We start from the raw sequence: 27,207 nt of genomic DNA, 5'->3' as shown, positions 1-27,207 counted from the left end.
TTCCCTGCTTTAATCGCGATTACCACCGGAGCAGCTGGGCGGGACGGAGCTCCCCGAGCTCCACAGGTCCCGGCGGCGGGGCCCGGTCGGGGGAGGCTCGCAGGGGGTTCCGGCCCGCTGCCGCTTACCGATGCTCCGCACGTAGCGTTTTGCGGGAACTTTCTTCGCCTCAAGCCGGGGCGGGGGGGCTGGAGAGGAGCGCGGCGATGGAAGGGGGCGGGCAGGGAGAGGGAGGAGAAGAAGGAAGCGGCTGCGGCGTGCAATTCGTAATTAGGACGCTTTGAGCATCTCCCGGCGGGGGCGCAGCGCCGGGCGGCGAGGGGAGCTCGGGCGAGCCGCCCCCGCCGCCCCGGGCCCCGCCGCACGCCCCCCCGGGGCCGGAGCTGGAGCCGTGCGAGTCGTCGGGGCTGCGGCAGCCCGGGCTCCCCAGAAACGCCGGGAGCTCCGCGATCCGCCACCATGCGCAGCGCGGCCGCGGAGGAGCCGGGTCGGTAGCGCGGGGGGCGCGGCGGGGCCGGGCCTTGGGGCGCGGCGGGGGCTGACCTTGGGGCCCGGCCCGACCCGGAACCCCCTGCCGCCGAGAGGCAGCCCCCGGGGCTCGGGGGCCTGCCCCCAGGGAGCGGGTCCGAGGAGAGCAGGGGCTAAGCTGGTGGAGGCGACCGGTTGGTGGATGCTCGGTGGGTGGCGGTGGCGTAGCCTGCATGCCCCAGGAAACAGGTGCCCTCTTCCACGCCTGTAAACGGAGGGTGATGCTAGCGAGCCTTTGGTTTTCCTGCCTGTTACCCACGTACGTGATTTCCCAGTACAAGGCACGGCACGGGATCTGTCCTTCCATACAGACTCCAGGCTTGCATGCTTCCTAGGCGTAAAATCTCTTTGCTGCAATTTATCTCTTGTCTGAAGGCTAGAACTGTCACGGCCCGGCTGCTGCTTCATTGCAGGGGAATGCAGTTTACATGAAAAAGTGCAGCCTCTACCCTGAGTTACCATGCTGCAAAAACACGATGTTGGGGAGCAGGGGGTGGCTTTGCTACACTCACAGAACAGTTCAACATGCTTCAGTTGCTGGGCATCTACGCCATGGCCTTCCTACCTACCTTACACCTACCGCCCCCTATGCTGTCTTAGAAACCTCACCTGAGCAGACAGTTTTCTCCCCAGCAATTTAGGGAAGACAGGCATGCAGCATGGACATGAGCATTGGCTGTGTGGTCACGTAGATCTTTTTGCCTTTGCATTTCTGGCCATGTGTTGTTAACTCATCTCAGACCCTTTGGAGAATTCCAAATTCATTCTGGTTTCTATTTCATTATTTTATCTCCATTATTAATCTTTTTACCCTAACAACTCCTATGCCCAATTGCTGTAATAGCATTCCTGAAATTCATTTTCCTTGACCAAACAGTTGAGTGCAAATACAGTGCCTCTGAAACTCCCAGAGGATGCTTGTTGATGTCCCTAACTGTATGAACATCTTTTCAAGTCAGGTTTGCTGTCACTCAGAAACAGAAACCTGGAACTGAAGCTATTTGAAGAGCCTTCAGAATGACCAGATTCATGAATCAGCAGCTGGGCTTGCAGCACATCCAAGGGGAGAACAGATGGCAACTGATTTAGTCCATTTTGTTACACACTGCAGTTTATGAAGTGAGGTTTCAGGGACCTGAGGCTTAAACATGCCAAGGGGATGAATGTTTCCAGTTTGAGCAGCTATTTAAGGTACCCATTTCCAGTACTGAGCCATTTAAAAATAAATAAATAAATTGCTGGGGGTTCTAAAGGGGAGTGGCTGAAACCTGAAGTCTAAGGAAGATTCTTTAGGAAGTCTGTATTTAACACTTGCTAGCTACTTTCTCAGGAAAGTCCATATTATTTAATCTTCTCAGTACCTCTGAAAACACAAGGGTGAGAGCTAGGTCTGAAAAAAGTGACACTTGAGCCAACAAAGAACTTGGGCTGGGATCTTCAAACCACACCAAACGCTGGCAGAGTTGGACTGGTGACACTACTGGAATATCAAGAGTTTCAACGGCTTTCTTCCAGCTAACTTTCAATGCTTAGTACTTGTGGTACTCCCTTTCATCCTCTGTGGGTGCAGCCAGCATCCCCAGCTCATAACTCTGTTCTCCTTACCTCAATGGTCTATGTCCCGAGATGTTTTTCCTCATTGCTATTTTCTCTTGGACTCTAGCTGTTTTTTCTGGTCTCACAAGGGTTTCCAACGACCTTTTATTTCACAGCAGGATGTTAAGGAGCCTTTCTTTATGGCAGTGTTTTTATATGGGCAATGAATCAAAGGATAAGTAGAGTCCTGACCTATTAAAAAAGTCAAGAGACATCAGTCTGAGGCCAGCCCCTACAAAATGACTCTGCAGATTCTAACTGACTTAATGCCTGTCCCCATCACATTGCCCTAGAGGTTATCTTCAAGAATTTTTGCATGTAGGCCATGTTAGTTAGTATTCGGAGTCTTCTGACTCACAACCTGACACACAGCAACTGAAAGGACATCTGACTAACTGGGAGAGGACATCTAACCTGTATATGCAGCACTAAAATCTAAAAACAATACAAGTGCACTCAAGGTCAATTTTGGTACCACAGTTTCAGGGATATGTAATTAGAGCAAAATGTTCTGTGAACTTTAAGGCTTCAATTACAATTTCAGAAATTCAGAACAGGGCAGAGAAGAGCATAAAGCTGTGTAGTAGTTTCCCAGAACCAATTTCCACACAGGAGTAATGCCCACTGGTTTCTCATACAGCTGTTTCAGCCAAACTCTTGCCAAATAAGACAGATACCCATTTCTTAACACTCCATGTTTCAGTGTCAGCTAAGCTTTGCACAGAGATCTGTCCCATAATCTCCACTGACAAGCACATAATGTGCAAACAAATCCCACTAATTCCAGTGTGTATCCTGCAAAATTAGTGAGACTTGGAATATGGCTCTGTGTTAAAGATGTATATATTTCCCTGGACTTGGCTCCAATGTAAGGTTCTCCAAGGCAATTCTATATCTAAGATTTTTTCTATACATCTTTGAAGATAGCAATGTTTTGGTGATTGTTGTTGGTGGTGGGTTTTTTGTATTGTGACACCAATTTGTGATACTGAACTTAGCTGTGATTTTTTTTCTACACAAGGTCAGACCTATAGAAAAAGTGGAAGGGTGCACAATGAAAACCTGTGCCGCAGGTGGCTTCATCTGTGACATATTTTCAGAAAATATTAATTATTGCTGACATTACTTTTCCCATAGGTTATATCCAGATCTTTTCCCCAACTTAACAGGAATTAAAACAGTATGACCCAAAGAGAAGAATGTCATTCAAAACAAGGAAGGATCTCATACAAAGCTCTATAGAATAAACGGATCATTGGTTATTGTGCTCTAGCAAGTGTGTAAAGAATGTAATAGAAAACCATACTGTTTAGTACATACCAGCTTGGAGGTTAGTGCAAAAACAAAAACAAAAAGTAAGACTTGTACCTTGCCTTTTTAATCTTTGTTTTAAAATTTTAATTCTTTAGGACAATATTCAAAAATCCCACAGATTTTTAACATGAGAAAGGAGACAGAGACAAGATAAAAGTTCTGTGTGTTTCTGTCTTCTCAAGAATACCAATTCTTATTTTTACTTCTGTTGTTATTAATTCTAGACTGACTCAGGATATGGCTATAATTCAGTTTCAGTCACAACTGCACTACCACAAAGACATACTGGAGCTCTCTTTGAACTGGCTAGGGCAGGTACCTGTATCAGTGTAGTCATGGCAGCACAGAGCTCTGAGTGGCCTAATTACTCTGTCAAGAAATAAATGGATACCTGGAATTCCCTGGGGGGAGAGGTGGTTGAATTGTTAACAAAAAGAGTTTTCCCCTGAGGCGAGTTAGTTAAATAGGTGTTAACACAAGAGCCAAAAAAACCCAAGCTCCAACCTTAGAATAAAAATGCCTTTGTCCTTTGCCTTGTACTTCTGATGTCCCAGTCTTTCCAATCCTCCTGCTGCCTACAGAGACATAAAAGAGTTTCAGTATCTGACAGAAAATCTAAAATAAAGCAAACCAACTCCCACCCCCAACTAAAATCTATACATAAGATCTTACAAATACAGCAATGAAAGTCTCTCCTGGCTGGAAATACACAGAACTCTCCTGGTGGCAATGGCGGGGTGGAGCCACTCAGTGGAGCGGATGGAGCATGCCACCTCTGTAGGACAAACACCAGGGTCAGTCCCCTGAGATCCACAAGGAGCATGTTCAGACCTGGTACTTGGAATGCCTGTAAAAATATGCATTTAATGGGGAAGTCCAAGGAGAAGAAGCAAATGAGAGTAAGACTTAGAGGAAGGGAATTTGGTTGTGTTGTTTCTTCTCCCACTGATCTTTCCTCATATGCAAGAGTATATAGCGATTTCTATTTTTTTCTTTTAAGTGGAGACATATATACCATGTGCCCTTGGGAGCTGGCACATGGCTGTAACATCACCACAGTGGCTCAATCCACCAATTCAAATGCATCTTTCAACACTGTGTTTCTGGGCACACTTGGATTTTACATACTGAATGGCACTCACTGCATGGACATGTATAGAGAAAGGTGAAGGGGCAATTTTACCAATGTGCTTACTTCCAATTCTTGTGAAGTTCAAAATGAACACAGTATTTTTCTGAATATGGAGCCCAAGACTTCACTAAAATTGCATGCACCATTTTATTTCACAAATTGTATCTATTTATTTAGATTTCTAAACTAAATTACATGAGCAAAATCCATAGTATTTGGCTGAAACTCCCCTTGAGATCAGTATGAGTTTAACTAGTTTAAGGACTGAGGTAAAGCCATTTCAGAAAGCATACTTGTTTATCCAGGTGGAGACCTTGTGAGTATTGCCTAATCAAAACCTGTAGGCTTATGCCCAGTCTGACAAAATGCTGTTTAAAACAGCCATGTGCCAGGATTACTGTTTTGAGGAGACAGAAAGCCAGAAAATTGAGTTTGCTGTCAGTAAGTGGATGGTGTGTAGGGGCTAAAAGTTGCAATGTTATTACATTAACTTAAATGTGAAAAAAACAACAGGACACTGTGAAAATCCAAGCTGTTTTTCATTTCCAACTGTTCGTATGCTACAGCTCAGACATACACAACTCATTTAGACCTAACCAAACTGATTCCACTTTTCTATGCAGGCAAAGAAGCAATAGAGGTGAAAATCCCGCGGAATCACCAGGATGTGATGGCCAATGATGAGCAGTAATTACTGCAGCAACACTTCAACCAGCATGAGTGTCAACGAAATGTCTGCCTTCCCCCTGACTTTAGAGCAAAAAACTGGTTTTGCTTTTGTGGGAATTTTGTGTGTTTTCTTGGGACTCCTAATTATCAGATGCTTCAAAATCTTGCTGGACCCCTACAGTAGTATGCCTTCTTCTACGTGGGAAGATGAAGTTGAGGGGTTGGATAAAGGGACATTTGAATACGCTCTTGCATGAAAACTCATAGAATATCCTGCCTTAAATTTGATGATGATTTCATTTTGGAAACCAACTGTTAGTACATTTGTTATACATACATACATTTTGAAGGTATGTTGGTAGCATCCATTTTTGTTAAATAAATATTTGTTGCAAACTCAAAAGACACTTCACATTGCTTTTCTATGAGGAACAGTGGAATGGTGGATAAGAAATGGTTAACAGCAAAAAAATACTACAATAAACAATTCACTATAAAGTTAACACGGCAAAAAAAGGTTGGTTCACACACTATCATATTATAAGGAACTAATGGGAAAGCTAACAATTAATAATATAATCATAATTAATAACATCAATTGCTAGCTCAGTTCTTGCCTTTCAGGAAGAGGAGGTGCTGTACTAATGACTGTTTATAAGGAAACTGTACGTTGTTTCTCCTGTGTGAAACATCTAAGTGGTCCTCTGCAAACAATGCATACTTCTATTTCTTACTGCTCATCTGAGAATGTGTCTTTGATAGATTAGGTCTCCCTTCTGCTCTACAGCTACAGAAAGCTAAACAGAACTAGTGGAAGGGAAACAAACATTGCTGAGGATATTTTAGATTCTAAAAACATTCAGCAATACAAAATATATTAATTACCTGCTCAAAAGTCCATCACAAACCAAGAACACCACAGTCCCACTCTACCTGTGCCTCCCATGCAGTTAAAATCTTAAGGTGAAAGAGAATAAGTAAACATTACATAACCAATCTGACAATCTAACTGAACTGGTCACGCCATGTCAATTTTTACTCCCCCTGGTTACAGAGGATGATTGAGTTTAAACTGGAACTTCACCTGTTGCACTGTTAGCTGCAACCTGTTCTGTCTGGTTAACAGCTCCCAGCAGTAATTACACCAGCTTGTCAAGGCCAAAGCAGAGACACTCACACTGCATACTCGTTTGTGCCCAGCCCCCAGAAGGCAGAGGGGTCCATGAGCTGGCTGGAAGTCTTTGTACTCTCCAGCTCATCTGCACAGCTGTTTCTTCTGTGCTCCTACATCTGTGCAGTGTATGATCTCGACTGTCAAACTGAGGAATTGGTCATAGGAGATCTTATCAAGACAGAAGAACTGACAGTGAAAGCAGAGACTAAAACCACAAGGTCACCCTCACACACAGCTGTTTAGCAAGTGTGGCAGTACTTGACAGAAATTGAATTCAGTTTTTAAGAAAGCTGGCATCAGAATTTTAAGCACTGTCACTTTTGCTAAACAGCTCCGTTTGCAACGAGCAGCAAAGACAAAAAGATCAGTTACAATGGTTGGTTTCTTTTGCATGTCTTTGGAAAAATACTTATTAACCCTTTTGCTGTATATAGCAGACAGACACAGCCAGTGAAACACTGGACCTCAAATGCCATTTGGAACACGGAACACTGGATTGTACAGGGAAGGACATGATCTTCCATCTGAAGAATGAGAGCTGCAGCTAACACTCATCTATACTGGTTCATCTAAATAGAATAAACAATTATGTGAATATAAGAACTTTTAAACTGCTTCAGACTCTGTGTAAGAAAAATTGTCAGATCCACACAGACTCAGCATGTTGCATTTATCCCAGTTAATTTAACCACAGAATCAAAGGCAGACATCCATATACTGAGCCACATAATAGGATCATCCACTGCAGAGACCTGACACCGTCATTCTTTTTATGTACACCTAATCAGCACATCTGAGCCCTGTACTGTCAGGTTAGATTGCTGAAGGTACTTAAGTTATCTGGGATAAATATAGTTCAGTTATCTCTAAACTACATGGCAAGCACAGCAAACATACCTCAAGAACCTCACTACTTCTTTTGGTTTTTACCCAATCTATTCCTGGAAGCAATTATCAAATTCCCTTATGATTAAAAAGTGTCATAATTTCTTCCTGCCCTTCTCTGCACCCCCAAAAGACAACAGAGTCAATCTTCCCAGAATGAATGCACAAAACCTAGTTCTTCAAAGGTTTTCCTTAAATTTACAGAGTAAAACTTTGAACAAGGTTTACAGCACATGGTTCAAGAACATGTGGGACAAGGAGACCCACCAATGGGTCTTAAATAGTACCCAAGTGATCCCACTGGCTTCACTGGAATCTCTTCTTCATAAATGCAATCTATGCATTTTATAAACTCTTGTTATCTCCACTACTACATATGCAGAACTGAAAAATAGGGAGATTATGATCTGTGCAGAGAATCAGACATAGCTGGGAGGGAAATGGAGATAACAAAAGTATTTTTGGGCCTCCTTGGAAATTTTGCAATACCATAAACCCTGTAATTGTAATGGATAGCTACATCTGCTGGTTAATAGTTAACAAGCTAGAATGCTTCTCTAAATCACCATCCAGAAATGTTTTGAAAGTGAGGGATTGGACAGTTTATTCAATATATTAAGCAGGAGAAAAATCTGGCCAATAAGGCAGAGTCTGTAATGCCTCAAAGAGAGAGGCACACTATATGCATGAATAAAAGAGGCAGACTGTCCTCTAAAAACACAGGACTGAGTGGTAAGTTAAATTATCTTGAATAAGGTGAACTTGATAATTTATGTGTAATGATAGAATGCTAAATGCAAAATTAATGGCAAATAACAGTTGAGACACTCCTGGAAATACACTGTGAAAAAAACAAGTACTGTTTTCAAGAACAGCAGAAAGGTAAGAGACTTTTCTTTTCCTAGCTAAACAATACTATTATGGAAATAGGACACTGAAATTACAGAATTATTTTAGTTGGTAGCAAACTGTCATCAAATTCAGGATTTCATTCAGTCATGGAGACAGAAATAAACCTAATTTCACTGACCTTAGTGACAAAAGATTTGTTTTTGCTCCTTCATGCCTGAAGATGAAACACTTCCTTACAATTTTAAAAAGCTGAAGGAAGCAGAATACTATGATGAGAAATGTATAATAATAATAACAATAATAATACAGATCATCCAAAACCAGCAGAAGTAACAGAACTTCAATTAATGTAACATTGCTGTGGTTTTTATAAAGCGTTAAACAGGAAAACCAACATAAATATGAAGGGGTTATAAAGTGGTATCATTTATCAGGTTACAGCAGAATATCATCTATAGCTGATGGAAGAATGGAGGAAATATGCTTTAGCTATATCTCATACTGAAGCTGGAGGACATCTGATTATCAGCTCTTCAAATTATAGTTTTGATATGTGTTTTTTAGGCAAAACGTACCTTGCCAAGGTATAAATATTGATGCAGTATTTTATCTTTCAGTGCCAGTGCCAAATGTATTTTACAAAATCATAGATTGGAAGAAATCTCTTGAGGTCATCTAGTCCAACATCTTGCTGAAAACACAAAATTTAAAGAAAATTCTTCTAATAGGCTTATTTACCCTGATTTTCAGTTCACATATTCCTTTACGCAGATATATTTTGCTTCTAAAACTTCTGCTATTATGTACACTTGCAAATTTTCAATGTCTAAGCATGGTTTTAGTCAGTTTTAGTCGGTTTCAACAGACCTGGACACCTATTGAATTATACAGGTCTATAAAGTTACACTTCTGTATTTCCTCAGAATTTTACAAGACATATGCATTGCCATTGTTTCCTATATCATTTAAATATCTCAAAATGCATGGCCATTCCAGGGACATGTAGGCCATCCCACAAGTTGCTGCAAAGGTACTTAACGCACCAAAGGCCTATATTTAAGCCCCCATTTTGTTCCTGGGGTTTTTGTTTCCTTGTTTGTTTTTTGAGGGGTCTGTGTGGAAGAGTGGAGGTGGGAAGCAGATAGTACAGCTATCATATGTTATGGGCTGCCATTCAGAGTGACCTAGATGAGCTAGACAAACAGGCTAACAGGAATTTCATGACATTCAACAAGGACAAATGTGAATCCTGCACCTGGGACAGACTAACCTCCTGCAACATACAGGATGGGGCCTCACTGGCAGGCAGCAGCTCTCCTGGAAGGGACCTGGTGAGCCATACACTACAGAGGAGTCAGCAACATGCTCCGGGAGCAATGAAAGCAGTGTCCTGGGCAATATTAACAGGACCATAACTAGTAGACCGACGTGATCATTACCCTCTGTTCAGCACCCATCAAATTGCACCTCGAACCCAGTTTTTAGAAAAAACTGTCTACCTGTCCCCCTATCCATGTATGACATATCTTGGTAAACTTGTACGTGTCTGATGGAGGCCACCAAGATGGTCAGCAGCAGGCACAGAAGGAAACTGGGCTTGTTTAGCCAGAATAAAAGGTATTAGAGGAACCTAAGCAGCCCTACAATACCTATGAGGAGGTTACTGACAAGGCAGACCCAGGCTCTTTACTGAGGTGAGAGATGATGGCCATAAAGCAACACACGGATGGTTCTAACCGGGTATACATGAAAAAAATCACTGCAAGGACAATTAAATATTAGAATACCTGCCCTGCCATGGCAGGTTGTGGAATCTGTCCTTGGAGGACAGAACTGAGAGACCTGACTGATGAAAGTCCTAAGCAACCTGATTTATATTAAGCGTTCAATCTGCTTTGAGCAGGAGGTTGGACTAGATAAGCTCCTAAGCTCCCATCCAACATGCATGATTGTATGACTTGCTACAGCTTCGTTCACATTGTCTTAAAGGGTGATTCAAGAGTAAAGTCAAAACCAGTGTAAAATTCTAGGAAGCTTTCAATGCCCATGACTACTGATAATATTTCTCAATAATTAATACTTCACCATAGACTTTTATTTCATCCATTTAGTTTAGAAAACCCAATGTTATTTTTTGATATGTTCCTGTTGTTGATTTATTCCTTTATAAGACATTAATTTTATTTACATAAAACAGTAATGTTTTGCTATACATTAATTGCCTGCTCATAAACTGTCACCATCCTGGAACTATTGAAAATTTGAAGTCTAACTTTTGTAATTAATTTCAAAACATATATTTGATTTAAGCTTTTCAGGACAATTTACTTCTAGGCTATGGTAGAAATATACAAGATATCATAATACTTAAGTGGAACGTAAACAGTAAATGTACTTCATGGAGTCCTGTGCATCCCTCATATTACCCACACCTTCACTGGCTTCATTTAAATGTAGAGTTATTAAGAGAAATATCATATTTGAAATACAGTTGTAGGTACTTAAAACCTGATCCACAGCCCATTTTATTTAGATAGAAAAATCCTCACAAACTCAGTCTTTCACTTAACTAACTGTTATTCAACAAGTCATAGGATGACAGTCTCACAGGTATTTGGCAGGGCAGGGAGTGGGCAGCTTATGTTGGAAAATTTACCTAACTGTACAAGTTAACATGTATTATTATTTCTTTTTTATTATTATTATTTTATGGCAGAGCCATAGAGGACAAATTTAGGAAGACTGCTTAGAGAGTTCAAGAAAAAATTCTCAGAACTTCATTACTTTAAGAGCAAAGACTTCATATGCAACAGCACTAGAACCTTTGCTGTAGCTTGAGTAGCACTAGCTGCAGCCCCAGAAGACCAAAAGGATCAGTGACCTAAGACTGTATCATCCCTGAAGATGTCAATGAATAATTCTCCAAATGTATTCTTGGATCCAAATGCTAATCGGTTTCAAGTTAACATAATTAATGAAAGTCGTGACAACAACGAAGCATCCCAAGAGGATGTGGGCTCCGACCCACCACATTATGAAGAAACATCTTTTACTGACGAAGCACACAACAGACTGAGAATCAGTTACAGACCGGGAAAAAGAGAATTATATGACAACTTCCTCCAAAGTGGGGAAAAAACAGAAGCTAGTTTACATCCCTATGATACTCACAACAAAATGTATTATCTACAAACTTTTGGCCATAACACAATGGATCCAGTTCCTAAAATTGATTATTATAGAAACACTGGCAGTGTCAGTGGGAATAAGCTCAACAGACCAAGCTTATTAGAAATTCATGAACAACTAGCAAAGGTAAGTGGAAAGGAAAGATACAATTTTTCTCTGTTCCATTTCCAGGCTGTTAATTCTATTTATTAATATGAGAAAGTCCTTAAATTCATGGACCTTGCCCAAGAGAGAAAGTACAACTAATCACTTACCATATTTCCTTCAGTAGCTACAGTATGTTTTCTGCCCTGTATCCTGCTCAAAGCAAAGATTTTTATTAAAAGCTGATAGTAATGTACTTGATTATCAGAACATCATAGCTTAATCTTACCTAGAAGTATAAAACTACTGAATTTCTTCTGTTTCACTTAGGAGTTAGGATGGTAGATGATGAATATCAACTCATAATTTAACTAAATTACACAATACACATTTATCCAAATTTAAATTTAACATCAATGCAAAACTAAGTTTCACAGATTCCTGCTGTATTCATTAAAATATATCTATATATCTATAGCTATTATAAAAAGTTATTACGTGCAATAAAAGCAATTTCAAATAATCAGAAATCAAAGCACTACCTGTTTATTGCAGTAACAAACCATTCAAATAGTAAGAAAGAATCCAGAACAAGAGTGTTGGGGTTGAAAGTGTTTGCCCTGAAGAGGGACAGGAGACAATTTCCAGGTACTGATTCAGTGAATTAATTTAGTCCTTCATGCTCATTATACCAATGAGTTTGGAAAGAATCTGAAGAGTCTCTTGAATGACCACGTATAAAATATTTATGGAAGAATAAGTTGGCTGAATTCCTTCTAATCTATCATGCAGAAGAGCTGTTTAGACTTTTCTCATATCCATGTAAAATACACTTACAAAATACGCTTACAGAGAAAATTACTGAACAGGAAAACAACTACCTAATTTGTCTTTGAAGAATTTTCTAGGGCTCAGTTTCTTCTCTCCCCTTCTGAGTGGTTCTACAATATAGGAGTTTATTACTGATACATATGCCCAATGGATTTAATGGGGATAAAAAGAGCCTCCCCCTTAGAGGACTCTTCCTGTTTGCACTATTTCTTCCACATAGACACTATAGTAAATGAATAATGAAATACCAGAAACATGCAATTTATCGTGATAATCCTCACTTTTGTCACCCTCTATAGCTATATACCCAAAGAAAACACATTGGTCAGGTATAATCTTCATGGTTTGCACATTTAAAACTTCCACTGCAAATAATTTGATAAGCTAACAACCTTAAGTATCAAATATCAGATTTTCACTAACTTGCGTGTTACTGCCTCAGCAAAATTCACCTATCTATAGACCTTTCAATGCTCGACTTTTGTATGTGGAGGAATGATCTCTATGCAAAATAATGTGGAAAAATGCAATGAGAACTTTTGGAGGATAAGAACAACTAGATTAAGCAGTTTGAAACAATTAAACTATTAAAAAACCTACTGCAAAACATTACTGGAATAATACAGTACTGAACTCACTTTGGTGAAGTTATAGCCTCTTTCACCTTATCCACAATAATAAGTTCTCCATAAAAAGCAAAGGAGAGACACAGGATACACCCACTTACCGAACTAAAATCAAACCTTTTTTGAGTTTCTTTTGTACACTTCTGAGGCAGGGCCGGAAAGAGAGAGATCACCTCTGTATTCAAATTCAGACTGAAAGTGTTAAGTGCAGGGAAAAAAAAAAAACAAAACTTCAGAAAAAACATGCTCTCATTGCCATTGCACTGTTTTACATAATTCTGAGGTCTAAATAATTCAGACAAACATCTGATTTTTGGTCAAGATCTTGTTCAAACTCCAGTTCTCTGTAGATTCTCCTATCCTAAGAAGGATCAATAAAAAGAAATGAAACCAAGCAAAAACATAGCCATTAGGAAAATTAAGACCTGATTCTTTAGTATCTGATTAGGACATCTTCCTAGTTTGGGCCTGACTTAAATTTAAATTATAACTTTAAACTTTAAATGAAGGTCTCCACATACCTGCTTAAAATGGTTAACATAGAAAGGAGAAGCATGTTACCTGAGTAATTATTTATATTTCCATTAATGACTGCAAAGTGGATGTGAAAAGGGGAGAATATCAATTTGGTAGCCCTACTTCTTTTCAGATGTGTAAGCTGCTACTCAAGGGACTAAATACATTTCCATGCCCCAAAGAAAATTCCTGTTATAGAAATAATTTACATTGATGGTGGTCAGAGAGATGAAAAATAGTGTATTTTGGCTTTGAACATAATGCTAAATGAACATATACTAAACATTAGCATATTAAGGAATTTTCAGTTTTGACCATTACCATTTTTTTTTCTGTTGCATATCTCATTTGGTCAAGAAGATTAATTTGTTTGTTTTAAACACAGTTAGATAAATTGCTTGGGATTTGTTAAGACTTTCACTTAGTGAAGGTTAAAAAGGCATCAGCTTCCATCCCAGAATACAATGAAGGGAAAATTGCTGACTGTTAGGGAAGAGAAAAGAGCATGGTCTCGCTCAGTTTTTTCCTTTTTTTTTTTTTTTTTTAATATCCAGCTTACAGAAGGATAATCTTGTGCCTCTCAAAATATAAAAGGGAATGTCAGAGGTAATGGGATTTTTGTTATGCTGGCAACCTGCTGTGCCCTTATGTGTGTTGTGGCCCCGGTCTGGGAACCACTGCCCACAGCACTGGAAAAAACAACCCACCATTAGCATGGCTGGAGTCCACTCCTGGCTGTCCCATGGACTTACTCTGTGACCTTGGACTAATTACTTCTATCTACAGACCTTCACCATGTTTTCAAGCTAGTGCTGAACAGGATAGTTCCCAAGTTAGAAGAAATTCAGCAGCTGCCAGGCTAAAAAGTACAGGGATATTAACATACTGTCTCAGCTTCTGAAAACAGTGCCAGAACAAGTAGGTACTATCTAGAAGTACCACCCTAGCTTTTGCGTATCCAAGTGCTTTGTGGTCTTTCATACAATCCTGCCTTAAATTTCCAGACAGATTCCATAAAACCTGATTTTCTGACATTTGCTAAGAGTTGAAAAGCACCACTGAAAGATGCAATCAAATGCAATTTAGGCATTCTGAAGAATAAACAAATGCGAGAACACCAAAGATTAGTAGAGAAGGCATTAAGATAGTATGAAAAAGCTGAGCTATCTGCAGGTGAAAGCAGTATGTGCAGCTGAACCAATGTGCAGCAGGCTCTCTAGCCACCCTTAAGTTGGGGATGAAATACCCCAGTGTGTGTGTGTGAGGGGGATAGACTAATATCCCAAGATACAAATCTGGAGAAGATGCTTTATTCCTTTTTCTTTAACACTAAAATCTGGATTTACCACACTATAACCCAAGGCAATCCCCTCCCTCCACAGCTTTTTTGTAACTCAAATTGTTGAAGACAACTGCCTTGTCAAAGCTCATTGCCAGATTCTGATAAGAAATTACATATATTTGACTTCAAATTTCTAAACATCACGTAAGTGTTCCCACTGTGCTTTGATGCTGGCTTAGCATCAGAAGATAAATATTAATATTTAATACATTTTTAATATGCAATTTTTCAAATGTCAGAATGTAAGGCAGGCTGAAAGGAACTTCAAATATCCAGTTCCCACGCTGCTGGAGTCAAATGTGTGTCATCTTTTAGCAAGATGTGCCAGGCTTTGCACGCATTAAGCCACAAAACACCAATTAAATCCCTAAAAAATAGTCTAAGGGCTATTTCACAGCTGATAGCTGGTGATAATTACTTGGGCTTAATATTTACCTTACATAAGAAATTATCTAACCTTTCTTCCTCTTGGCTATTCACCACATTTGTTTTATGAAGACTTGATGAGCTTATCATCTTTATCCCCAGGAGAGATGAAGGCTAAACTTCTGAGAAAAAAAAAGGAAAGGAATTTTTATTTTTTTTTTAAAGGAGTTAAATTCTGATTTTGGTAGCTTTTTAAACCATTCTGTCACTTTTACTCCACATCTTTAATGCATGAGTAGCATAGGTACAGCTGCTTGGTAAATAACAAATCATTGACTAGAGCACACCAATTTAAAATGCATTTATGGAAGGTTTAAGGCCATAATTTACGATAATGGCATGTGATAGCACAAATTAATTCAAAGTACAAATGAAACAACTTGTTTCAAGTACAAACACTGAACCCTTTATTTTTTTTTGCCTTTGAAGCTCTAACCACTGTACATGCAAATAAGCAAAAAAATATATATATATATTCTGATAGTCTTCCTTAACTCACTTAAATCATTTTCTGTATTTAGAGCAAACAGAGCCATTATTATTTTAGGGTAAGAACTGTCAAAAATATCTAAGCATTTCAGGAGCTCAAAGTCACAGGTTTTCAATAGCTTTTGTATTCCCATCACAGTTAGGCACCAACTTGAATTTATGCCAAAATGTGTTATCCAGTCACTTATTTCAATTGTGAACACAATCCTAAATTTATTGTGTCAAAGGCATTCTAAAATTTTACATCACAGGAGCTAGAGACCCCCATCCATGAGAAGGGAGTTCAAACATTATCTTAAATATCATATACAATTAGTCTTTATGCCGGTATTGTATTCTATTTTTTGAGTCTGTGGACAAAAAAACAGAAAGAGATTTGAAGCTTAAGCAATATCTAGAAACCTCATATGTTTCACAGAATCACAGATGTTTTCCCTCCTTGACTTGTTTAGTTAATCTGGAAACATCATCACTCCCCTCCAAACCCTAAACATCTTGATTCCTCTCCAGAAGGGACACACACTCCTGACCCTCTGCCCGGCTAAGATAATGTACATAGCCCTTCCTAAGTCTCTTTGCACACGACCCAGACAACACTTGGCAACAGTTAACCTAATTCCGACTCAGTGCAAAACCAGTCAGAACTTTGTATAAAAAAATTAAAAGAAACAAACGAGCAATGACAGCAAGTGTAAACCTCAGCACTGTGACTAGTTCCCATTCAAACCACAGGAAACATATTGTGGTGCTTAACTGTACTGAAGAGATAAAATACAGATACAAGTCTGTAACTGGATGGGAATGACCCAAAATTCTGGGCTATTTATTGTAGTTACATAACAAGTATGCCAATTCTTAATCTTATCTACTACAGTTAAACTAGAGCTGAATAAACCACAGAAAGGGTTATTAATTTACTGCATTATTTACTGCATTTCTCCAGTATTTTTCTGACTGTTTTCAACAATATGCCAGTGTCTCAAGAATATTTGCTGCTGGAATTATGTTTGTACATTAGCCGATGAAAAATACCAGAGTTCATCACATAACTTACTTACCATGCAGCACTCAACTAGGTCTCTTCACCAGTAAGCAATTATCTCTCTATAATTATGATGATTCGTAAATTGTTGCAGCAGCACATAGAGGCCAATCATGAGACCCTCATTATGTTAGGTGCTCTACTAACATATCAACACGTTTATGTTGAATACAGTTTACACAAAAAAAAAAAGTATCAGATAACAATGTATTTACTCTGTTTAAGTGATTCTTTGATTCTTTCATTTTTTCTTGCTGCTAGCAAGCCCACCTGTTGATGCTTGGTGTCAGAAGAGTATTGCACTCTACTCTAGAAACAGTAAAACTTGATCTTCTTTGGAATTCCTTCTTCCATGTCCCTCTTACACAACCAGGTGTCCTCTGCTTGATACAAAAAATGTGTTTGTTTTCTGTGTGATCCTTCAGAACATAGCCGTGAGCACCGGCTCAGTGGAAAGAGTGGCTAATGGAGAAAGCACTGCTGGAGATGAGACAACAGCTAGCAAGGAAGAAGAAAACAAAACAGGACTTGTCAAGTTTGGATGGGTGAAGGGTGTGCTGGTGAGAAACTTATCTACATTTCAAAAAAAAAAAGAGGAAAATAAAATTTAAGATTAGTTCTGCAATACTAAGCTCTGTTAAGAAGTAAGAGAGGGAGATGGACTTGAGGGATGTTTGGGATGTTTTCAAAAATCCCACAAAGCACGCTATCATGCTTCTGATTACCACTACTTTCAGTGTTACACTAATGCAGAATTGTTTGTTTAAAACCTAGGTAAGATGTATGCTCAATATCTGGGGTGTGATGCTTTTTATTCGACTTTCCTGGATTGTAGGTCAAGCAGGAATTGGTATGTATCGTATTTAATATCATTTTCAACAGTGAAAGGGATAAAGAGGATAAACTATACACAATCACAATTAATATATAATTTGAGATGTGCATTTGCATGTTGCACTAAATAATGTTTTCAAATGCTTGCCAAGGTAAAATATGTTAATCCTCCAAACTATTGGAATTTTCCAGACTTCCAGCCAAATTACTGCTTAGAGGCACAGATCTGTTAACTGTGCATATGATCGTCACATTTGAATATTTCTGAGCTATGGTAAAATTTGTATTTAGATCCTGTAACAGATGTAAACTTTGTGACTTGGGCCAATTTCTAATAAGTGTGTAGAGAGTTAACCTTTAAGAGTTCGCACTTTGCTTATCTGTGAATTCCAAACCTTGTCATCTGCATATTAAAAACAACACTTCTTCACACTTCTCTGCAAAGATGAAAACAGAACTGGAAGGAGGTCTCATCTCATCACGATTTTAACTATAGCAAAGCACTACATACTAGAGTATGATGAAACACTAAGTTATTAAAACTCTGCTACAGCTTTCATATAAGTAAGCACACTTCATAGTGTATTGTATTTTTGCCTCTTCGCTGTGTATTTTAATTAATCCAATTCCCAAATCCCTGGGATGCTGGGCCCCACTGGCTCCAGGCAGCATGTTGTTAAGCGTTCAGTGAAACCAAGGCTCACACTGCATGGACCTCTAGCAACTAGAAGCACCTCAGGAAGGTGCAACATATCAGTAGCTGTTGCGTGGTACAACTTCGTTTTTTTCGCTGCTGCTGTAGAGAAACAGAAATGTGAACTGCAACAGCAGTGTCACTGTGTTACATGTTCATAAGTAAAATGGGTCCCTAATCTTTAACAAGCACACAGACATCACGAAAAGCACCAGTTCAAAAGGTTGATGGCAAATATTTCACTTTGTATTCTCACGGAACAGAAATACTAAGTAGACATGAGCTGGAGTCCAAACTCTGACCTCTGGGCCTCCACTCTCCTCATCATGGATAAAACTCAGTGCCCAAATTCAGACTGAATATCAATATAATTCACAGCCTTGTTAATGGCTGAAATGAAACGCTGAATAGAAATATCTCCAAAATTTTGCATGGCTGAAGTCTAATTTCCAGCAAAATACAGTAACTTCACAGAAGTTTTTTCTTCAGCAAGACTGAGCTTTAAAAAAACAGATACAAATGAAATGCTCATTAAGAAAAAAAATCAGCCACAAACTTACAGAAAAAAAATCAAAACAAAGAAAACCCACCACCAAACAATAAATGTTCCAGAACTAAGCGGAAGAACTTTACATACTTTTGCAGTGCTCCACGCATGGCTCTAGCGCTGTGCCTGACAAAGGGGTGCTTGCTGACTTTATGATGCATACCAAATAAGAGCGTACAGCCCAGGGCACTCATAAGTATATGCCTTGCCATGAAAATTCTGCATCTTAATATTGCCAAGACTTTGCTCTAGGGTTTCATGCAAAATTAGTTTTTAAGGGCAGTTTAGTAACTTATTGAGATCATCAAGACGTATTACTTTGTTTTGAGGTGTGAGAATAGCCATAGGCAAGTGTAATTCATTTTAGACAACTTTCTTAGCAGCCATATGCCTAGGTTTCAATCTAAACTTTAATCGGATTTTAGCATTAATTTGCACCAAGATCAGTAACAACCTTTCTGCTTTCACATTTAATTTTACCATTTTAATTCATTGATAAGTAGACCCTCCTTTCTTAGGCTTTATTGCTTTGCTATTGCTTTTTAAAGTTTCATGTCTTATGTAAGGAGGTTAGCCTTTCTTCTGAAAATGAGACATCAAATTCCATTTGAATAATTTCTCAATGTATTTTCTGAATGTCTTGTAAGCAATGAGTTTAAGTCTCTAGTCAAGTTGCCTTAAGAGAACAGTGATGGAAGCTCATCATCACGAAAGCTTGGGGATTTCACTTGGTACTGCTACTAATGTGGAAATTAAATGAGTTAAACCACCATTTGCACACCATTTATATTCCCATCATTAGAGGGCCAAAGAGAGAAAAAAGACACTATTTCCAAATCCTGCTGTCTTGGGCAAAATCTCTGAGAGGATAAAAAAACAAGGTCCAGTGTTTATCAACAACCAGGATAGAAAGGACAGGCTGGTTTTGACAAGGTTCGAGGTCCAAAACCAGTCTGGCATTTCCACCTAACATCTGGGGACTCTCCAAAGTCAGTATTTGTACCTATACAGGGAGTGGTTAAACAATGGCAGGGAAAAACACCAAGTTTATGTTAACTGAAAATTTGGCCCCATATATTACAGTTATGTTACACTAGGTTATATTACAATCATGTTTTGGTTGGATTACTTGATTTACTTTATGCGCTTTTCTTCTTAAGTGTTTTTTTGTTGTTGTTGTTTTTAAATAACATTAAGGCCTCCCCTAGCAGATATTACTCATCAAATTAGCAAAATATCTGACCCTACTTAGCATATACATATTTACAATATGACTTGTGAAATCTAATAGAAAATTCCAGAAAAATACTCCTCAGGATACATGTGTACTTGACAAATAATTTTAACACAGGTTTAAGAATAATGTGTCTGACGTTCAAGTTAAGAATTAACAGCTGATTAAAAGCCATATTCAGCCACTTCTTGGGCACAAAATTTAGAGTTCAACAAGGTCCTTCTATGCAGCATGTAATGGTAGCTAACCAAAAAGAATGGCCATTTGTATTTTTATTTTTGTTTTATGCAGACCATGTACAAAATAAGTGCATGACTTGTTATAGAAAGAGTTCAGAAATCAATAGGATAAACATTATTTATTATAGGCTCAAATCACTTTAAATATCCTATGCTACGTTATATATCATTTATATCTCTTGCATTATGTTGCTCTTAAAGGATTGTGATAACATGGTTCTAATTTAAGCAGCAAAGAACATTCACTCAGAGGCTGGATGTCTATAGCCCTCCAGTATGAACTGAAGTCAGGGCTCTGATCTGGAAGCCAGGGGGTAAAAATACAGCAGATAAATCAGTATGTTTGTAGTTCTAGTTGGATGTCAGTTGTAGAATACAAGTTTCAATTTGGAGGAGCCTTGGTCAATAAATATTGTTACAGGCAATGTATAATCTTCAGTTCCACACTGAAGGCCTCTGTACCTTACAGAAACGAGACAGCTACTGCATAAGCCCTAGCAAATTCAGATACAACTAAGAACTGATTCGATGTTTTGTACCAAACTATGTTGCTGTTGTTTTGTTTTTTTCTCTCAAAGACAGAAATGGGAATAGAAGCAATAAAACTGAGATAAAATGTTGTATTTCATCACCTGACTTGAAACAAGGAAGTGTTCTTGAACTACAGGGCCAAACTTTTATTCATAATACCAGAAAATATAAGCAATGGCCGCAATTGTAGCTCAGGAGATCCCAACAGGACACAAAGAAACTTTTTCACTGGGAGGGTAGTCTACCACTCAAACATGTAACCCAAGGAGGCTGAGAGATCTTTGTCAACGGAGATTTTCAAGACCCAACTAGCCAAAGCCATCACAGATTTAATGTTGTTCTGGTGATAGCTCAGCTCTGACCGGGAGGCTAAGATACACACCTTCAGAAATCACTTCCAGCCAATATTTCTATGATTCTGAATCATATTAGGTGCCTTTTACTTACACAGTTTCTTGCACAGTTTCACAAAGTTAACAGGAACTTGACTTTAGAGCCCACGATTGGGAACATACTCAAAAATCAGTCCTACTGAAACTGAGTTCACCTATCACTAATACTGATCTTCAGATGTTTGTTTACATTTAATTTTATGGTGTGGTTTTTTTTTATATCAGCTAAAAAAGGATGCTAAAATACCCATCACAGGTTACTTGCCAAAGTACACAGCATCTAAAAAATAACATTTCCATTTTTAAATGTTGATTTTGTGTTAAAATAAAACTACTTTTTGCAGGGAAAGGAGATTAGGAGAAAGTGGGGAAGCATTGCACTTGACAGCCTGGCAAGTAAGGATATAGAAGGATCGCATTCAGATCTTGTTTCTCTGCTTGATAGATTCTTTGTCATGGTGCAATGTGAAACTACACAGTCACTATCCAACTCAGCATTTAACTAACTGATGAAAGACAGAAGAATTCTTAAAAGAGCTCTGGTTAATCTCTTCTCTTGAACAGCCGGGATGTATATAAAAGGCTGATATAAGTATCTACGCCAAGAAATGCCTGCTCGTTTCATTCAGCTAATGAAGAAAATCTCTGACAATCATAAGAGAGCTTTTGGCTAGAGTACTCCTATCAAAAAGGATCATCGGTTGAAGACTGATGGGAATAGTTTACTACTGTGACATGGACTCCTTGGAAACATTCCAAGTAGTCAACAAACCATCTTTCAGTTTATTGCTCTGATTCTGGCCTGTATATTCCATTTAAAGAGAGAATAATTTGTAGGAATAGCGGAACATAAGTAAAATATTTTATCTTCTTATTACTGACAGGTCTTGGAGTAATCATAATTCTTCTCGCAACGATGGTAACCTCAATTACTGGGTTGTCAACTTCTGCAATAGCAACTAATGGGTTTGTCCGTGGAGGTAAAATCTTTAGGGTTACTAATGCTTTCAAGCCCTGAAAGATCTTTATGTTTTATTTTCATATGACCCAAAACCAGCGGGACGATAAAACAAATAGTACATCAGCAGGAACTAGAAGGTAACAACTCTAGCCAACTCTAATCACCATCTATAGCATGTTTGAATTGTCACTTTTCATAAATTCCAGATTTCAGTTCAGTCTGTGAAGTACATTTCAGATGTTCCTGCCTAATGCTGAGTGAGAAATGGCATCTGAATTTTCATGGAATTCTTCCATTCTTACCTTTCAGCAGGACTTTAATATTCAGAGCCTTCCAGGTTGGACATCCTTTGACAAACTGAGCACGAAGCACTCTTCCTCTTATTTTGAAGACTGATGCAGATCAGTGGTATCTTCAATTTAATACTTTCTTGTATAATTCTTTATAATACTCCTTACATTTCAGCTACTTCTTCAAAGATGAGCAAATATTTTCACTGGAAAAGTAAAGTGCACGTCAGGTATTTTAAGATACAAAGTTATAGTACATTTCAGACCCTTTAGAAGTTGTAACTGATCTGCCTCTGAGGAACACGGCAAGTTCTCACTACATCATTTAAGCAGAACAGGTATTTGAATACACTTGTATATACTTTCTTTTTCAAATCTTTCAGGTCTTGGAATCATAGTTATTGCTCTGAGTGTAGTAGTAACAACATTAACAGGTATCTCCATGTCTGCCATTTGCACTAATGGAGTAGTAAGAGGAGGTAAGTGAATAACATCTCATGAAAAGTACAAAAATCTGCAGACTTGAACTAGAAAAAAGTGGGAATTGAGATAACTGTGTTATAAGCAAAATAAGAATAAATAAATATATTTGGGGTGATCTCTCTTAATAGAACAAACATTAAATTAAAACATATATAATCTTCGACATTTCCTGACAATAAATATTAAGTGAGATGGGATGAAATAATTAACTGACAAAGTAACAAGCTCCATTTATGGTGATATGCCAAAAAAAGATTAATGGCTCATTACATCACTCTCTGGGATCTTTAAAAATGTGTCACAGTACATGATTTTTCATGCTTCATGGATCCAAGTAAAGCAGAACCTGCCTAGAGGTGAGGTTTTCTCTGCTCTGTGTTACTGCATTATGGATCATGAAAAATTGTTTGAAGGTTCACTTTTGCATACTGGTATGTACTAAAAGGATTCTTGCAGTAGAAAGGCATTCCGAAGAGTCAGAAGTCAGAACCAGTACAAAGCACATTCCTTGGTTTTCAGTTAATCTATTAATATAGGCAAATCTTTATTATGTTTGTTAGGCTTAAAGTAGAGATTCCTGTGATTTATGTGAGAAAAAATGAGCAAAATCTGAGTATTTAGTTGTGCTGAAATAACAGTAATTTCTGTCTGCAGGTGGTGCATACTATCTTATCTCAAGAAGTCTAGGTCCAGAGTTTGGTGGATCTATAGGACTTATCTTTGCTTTTGCAAATGCTGTGGCAGTTGCTATGTATGTAGTTGGATTTGCTGAAACAGTTGTAGAGCTTCTTAAGGTAAATGTAAATGTTTCATATATATTGTTAAATTGGGACCTTTTATATATACATATTTGTTTTAATGGTGACACTTTTCAGCTGTGGCTTAAGGGACAACTTTAGCAGGAAAGACGCTGGTCTTTCTAACCATGCCATGTAGTGCTTTTCCATTATTTCTACTTTATGAATATGTCATACATTTCTCAACAAGAGCCTCAAGCATCAGAAAAGGGGGTAGACACCTAATTAAACAGCCAAATAATCCCAGCTATGAAGAGCCAGCTGGACCATGAAATACAAACATTTGGTCTCCTAAAATGTTGAAACCGATTGAACTATGACAACTCATTCCTTTCTATTTCACCTTGTTACCTGATCCCACCAGCTGGGCCAAGAAAGACTGGTCATAACAACATTTTTTACTCTTTCCAGGAGAGTGATACAATAATGGTAGATGAGTCCAATGACATCAGAATCATAGGTACCATAACTGTTGTATGTCTTCTTGGCATCTCTGTTGCTGGCATGGAATGGGAAGCAAAGGTAAAGTTTTAAAAGAACATACAAGCAAGCAGTATATTACCGTACTGTACAGGGTTTGTGCATGAGGGATGCTATACAACAGGTGGGATTTTCAAAAGCACTCAGCTTCAGTTTATGCTTAGCCTTTCTAAAAGCAATAACAGTTTAATCATTACATTCATTGAAAGCACTATTACTCTGTGCTCTTCCTTGAACGTTCATTTAAGAGGGAAAAGGAAGTTCATGTTTCACAGACAGCTTGATTATATTGATTTTTATAATTCATGGCATCATTTAGAGCCTTGGGTAAGTGCTCCTTTTGCCCTTATTTTTGATGCAGTTTGACAGAATAAACAGTAGTTAAAACAATATATGGTTTTATCACTGTAATCTCTCAAGCTCTGATCAGCAGGAGAGCTCTATTTGCTAGCCATTCCTTAATCTCTGATGATATCTGTTATTCCTTCACCCTAAAAAAAAAAGTTAAAATTGGAAATACTTCAGAGTGTAGAAATCAGGTCCATAATTGGACACTTATTTTCATATTCTGCTGTGATGGAAACTTAGAACTACTTGTAAAGTTCTAAGTTCAGATCTTTTTATTTCTATTAACAGGCTCAAGTTATTCTTCTAGTTGTTCTCCTTATTGCCATTGCAAACTTCTTTATTGGAACAGTCATTCCTACAAACAACGAAAAGAAGGCAAGAGGCTTTTTTAATTACCAAGGCAAGTACTGTTCATCTATCACAGAAAAGCAACTTTGCATTCTTTGTGGCTTCTTACTGAGTTGAGGATTCCACTGAAAAAGGTCACAGGATAAGGATCTTTGGCTCAAATTTAAATAAGCTTGCAACCAAGCCTTTTTCTTTTATCTTTAATTTTGAGTATGTCTCTCTGCTGCTGAATCTGACAGCATAGTTAGCTACAGTTTGAGTCATTTGTGTATCAGCAGAGCACAGATGAACCTTTAAACAGAGCTAAGCGCAAGTGCTGTAGTGACATTCTTGTCACTTCAGTATGGCTCTGTGGCTTTGAGATGCAGACAAGCACATCCTACTGGGGACCAGACTGAGGAAATCAAATTCACTTCGCTTGTAATATGAGACAGATTCAAACCCAGACGTCCAGATGTGAAAGACTTGATGATTCACCTTCTTCATTAAGTAACTCTGGAATCAAATCCTGTTAGCCTGTTTCATTTTCACCTATATTTGCAGCATCAATATTTGCAGAAAACTTTGGACCAGATTTCAGAGGTGGAGAAGGATTTTTCTCGGTGTTTGCCATTTTTTTCCCAGCTGCCACTGGCATTCTCGCAGGAGCCAATATCTCAGGAGATTTGAAAGTACGTATTTTATTAACTTCATAATACTAGCTGTAGGCTGAAAAAAAGAACAAGAAAATTGATTATGAATCAGCACTGTATTCAGTTTTAAATCATGTCTGATTTTAGGAAGCAAAACTCTCGCTTTTAAGTACCTGCTTCATTATCTAAAAATACCATTTCATATTTTCTATCATAATACATTATGGGTATTTACACAAATTACTGCAATCGGATTTGGGTTGCTATATCATTTAAAGGCATATTTCAATAACCCGCAGTAATGTAGCCATAATGGCCTATTTACAGAACATTACATAGAGAAACTATGTGTGTATCTCCTGGTGCTCTTTTGCAAAATTTCCTATAACATCATCCCAAAAAACATACCTGTAAAGCTCATGTTTGTACTCACAAGAATCCGTGGAGACCAGCTTTTTCTGTTCGGGGTCATAGCAAGGGCAGAGTAAACAGAGCATTTAATGAAAGCAAATATGTCCCAATCCCTTGTCACTATGGCTGCTCAAAGGAAAAGATACAGGTTTGCAGCTGAGGCAAAAGAAAGGTGTCTGAGGAGAAAGGAAAAGGAGGTCCAAGGGTGCCTAAATATCTTGCTGGGGCTGTTCTGTGAAGTCCTCACTCCTTTTGCAGTACAGCAGTTGCACAAGATGCTATCTCCAGCATCTAAACTCTAACTGGTAACTTAGAGACAAGAATTTAGTTTTGAGTGCCCTCTAGTTTTCACAAGTCCTCACAGTGTGTTTAATGCGAAGAGTGTTTAAAGCTAAACACAAAGATTAACTAATTCAGAGCTCAGCAAAGCATTTTGTAAAATATCTCTAGCAAATATACAGCAATGCAATACTTTGCAGCATTACAAGAAAATCAAAAATGCAACAGGGTAGGCAGCAGGGTATCTATAACTCAAGCTTTGGAATCTCATACTTCAAACAAACAAACAGCAAAAATATCACAAATAAAATGCTAAAAAGTCACCAAAAAGAACTGGCTTACACCTAGATTGCCCCAGCATGTCAAATGATGTTATTTGATTTTATCATATAGACTCACTGTCTTTAGCACCTTAAGGATTTGACCAAAGGTCTGCTAGTTCTGCATTGGCAAAGCAGTCACAAGTTCACCAGGATCCTACCAACCCTGACAGCCGGTTTTGTTTCCCTTCCTTACACTGACTCTATGCCTTATCTCCTTTGTTTTCAGAAGACTGCTTTTGAAGCCAAGCACAGAGAGAAATACATAGAAACTGAGCCACTAATAACATTTATGAGATTCCATTTTTAATTAAAAAAAATCATTGTACTTCTGTCCACTGGGACTGAATCAGCCTCACACAATCTCCATCCTTTTATCAAGCAAAAATAATTCTTTTGCCATATGTGGTACTCTCTATCTATGGCAAGCTCCCAAAGCAGCAGCACTTCTTTCATAAGCTATTTGAAAGAGCCTGAACAGACCAAGAGAATCAGTTCTCCTGTTGGCTCCCTGCAGCTGTTTCAGTCTGGCAATAAGTAAAAGTCTATGACCAGCTCCTCCAGGCTGCAGATTCCCCACTGAGCACGTTTAGATGCATTAGACAGATCTAATTAAATTAACCAGCCTCCACAGAAATCCAAAAGACAAGCTGAGTATTTAAAGTGTAAGATTGACAAACTAAACTTTCTTT

The 27,207-nt window shown here is 38.5% G+C and overlaps 2 protein-coding genes and 1 long non-coding RNA gene across 5 annotated transcripts in view; 2 read left to right on the top strand and 1 right to left on the bottom strand.

The window, feature by feature from the left end:
- Positions 1–333: 333 nt before the first annotated feature.
- Positions 334–5,502, top strand: CTXN2 (cortexin 2). Its single transcript, XM_080607142.1, has 2 exons — positions 334–487; positions 5,194–5,502. The coding sequence occupies exon 2, from the start codon at positions 5,248–5,250 to the stop codon at positions 5,494–5,496; it is 249 nt and encodes an 82-aa protein (XP_080463268.1). The 5' UTR covers positions 334–487; positions 5,194–5,247; the 3' UTR covers positions 5,497–5,502.
- Positions 1,729–27,207, bottom strand: part of LOC308200800 — a 61,137-nt gene continuing 35,658 nt past the window's right edge. Inside the window, exons 10-18 of the long non-coding RNA XR_013955815.1 lie at positions 24,922–25,581; positions 24,049–24,196; positions 22,430–22,623; positions 12,305–17,193; positions 11,594–11,636; positions 8,726–8,841; positions 8,329–8,399; positions 6,417–6,982; positions 1,729–4,013 (exon numbers count right to left, since the gene is read on the bottom strand). This is a non-coding gene — a long non-coding RNA (uncharacterized lncRNA). The remainder of the gene's footprint in view (positions 4,014–6,416; positions 6,983–8,328; positions 8,400–8,725; positions 8,842–11,593; positions 11,637–12,304; positions 17,194–22,429; positions 22,624–24,048; positions 24,197–24,921; positions 25,582–27,207) is intronic.
- SLC12A1 (solute carrier family 12 member 1) overlaps positions 8,006–27,207 on the top strand; it is a 50,724-nt gene continuing 31,522 nt past the window's right edge. The window contains exons 1-9 of one of the 3 annotated variants that reach the window (XM_080607129.1): positions 8,006–8,030; positions 10,867–11,465; positions 17,121–17,255; positions 17,470–17,545; positions 22,801–22,896; positions 23,555–23,694; positions 24,109–24,219; positions 24,814–24,925; positions 25,417–25,544. In XM_080607129.1, coding sequence (XP_080463255.1) covers positions 11,055–11,465; positions 17,121–17,255; positions 17,470–17,545; positions 22,801–22,896; positions 23,555–23,694; positions 24,109–24,219; positions 24,814–24,925; positions 25,417–25,544 — 1,209 coding nt within the window. In that variant the 5' untranslated portion in view covers positions 8,006–8,030; positions 10,867–11,054. Of the gene's footprint in view, positions 8,181–10,866; positions 11,466–17,120; positions 17,256–17,469; positions 17,546–22,050; positions 22,147–22,800; positions 22,897–23,554; positions 23,695–24,108; positions 24,220–24,813; positions 24,926–25,416; positions 25,545–27,207 lie in introns of all 3 variants that reach the window. The other 2 variants (XM_080607128.1, XM_080607127.1) reach the window with 2 other exon arrangements.

This window comes from Anser brachyrhynchus (genome assembly GCF_964034855.1).
Source record: "Anser brachyrhynchus genome assembly, chromosome: 11".
NCBI lineage: Eukaryota > Metazoa > Chordata > Aves > Anseriformes > Anatidae > Anser > Anser brachyrhynchus.
This window is presented reverse-complemented; position numbering and strand designations above follow the sequence as displayed.

Coding starts and splice junctions, on each gene's coding strand:
- CTXN2 (XM_080607142.1), top strand. CDS start 5,248: ATGATGAGCAGTAATTACTGCAGCAACACTTCAACCAGCATGAGTGTC.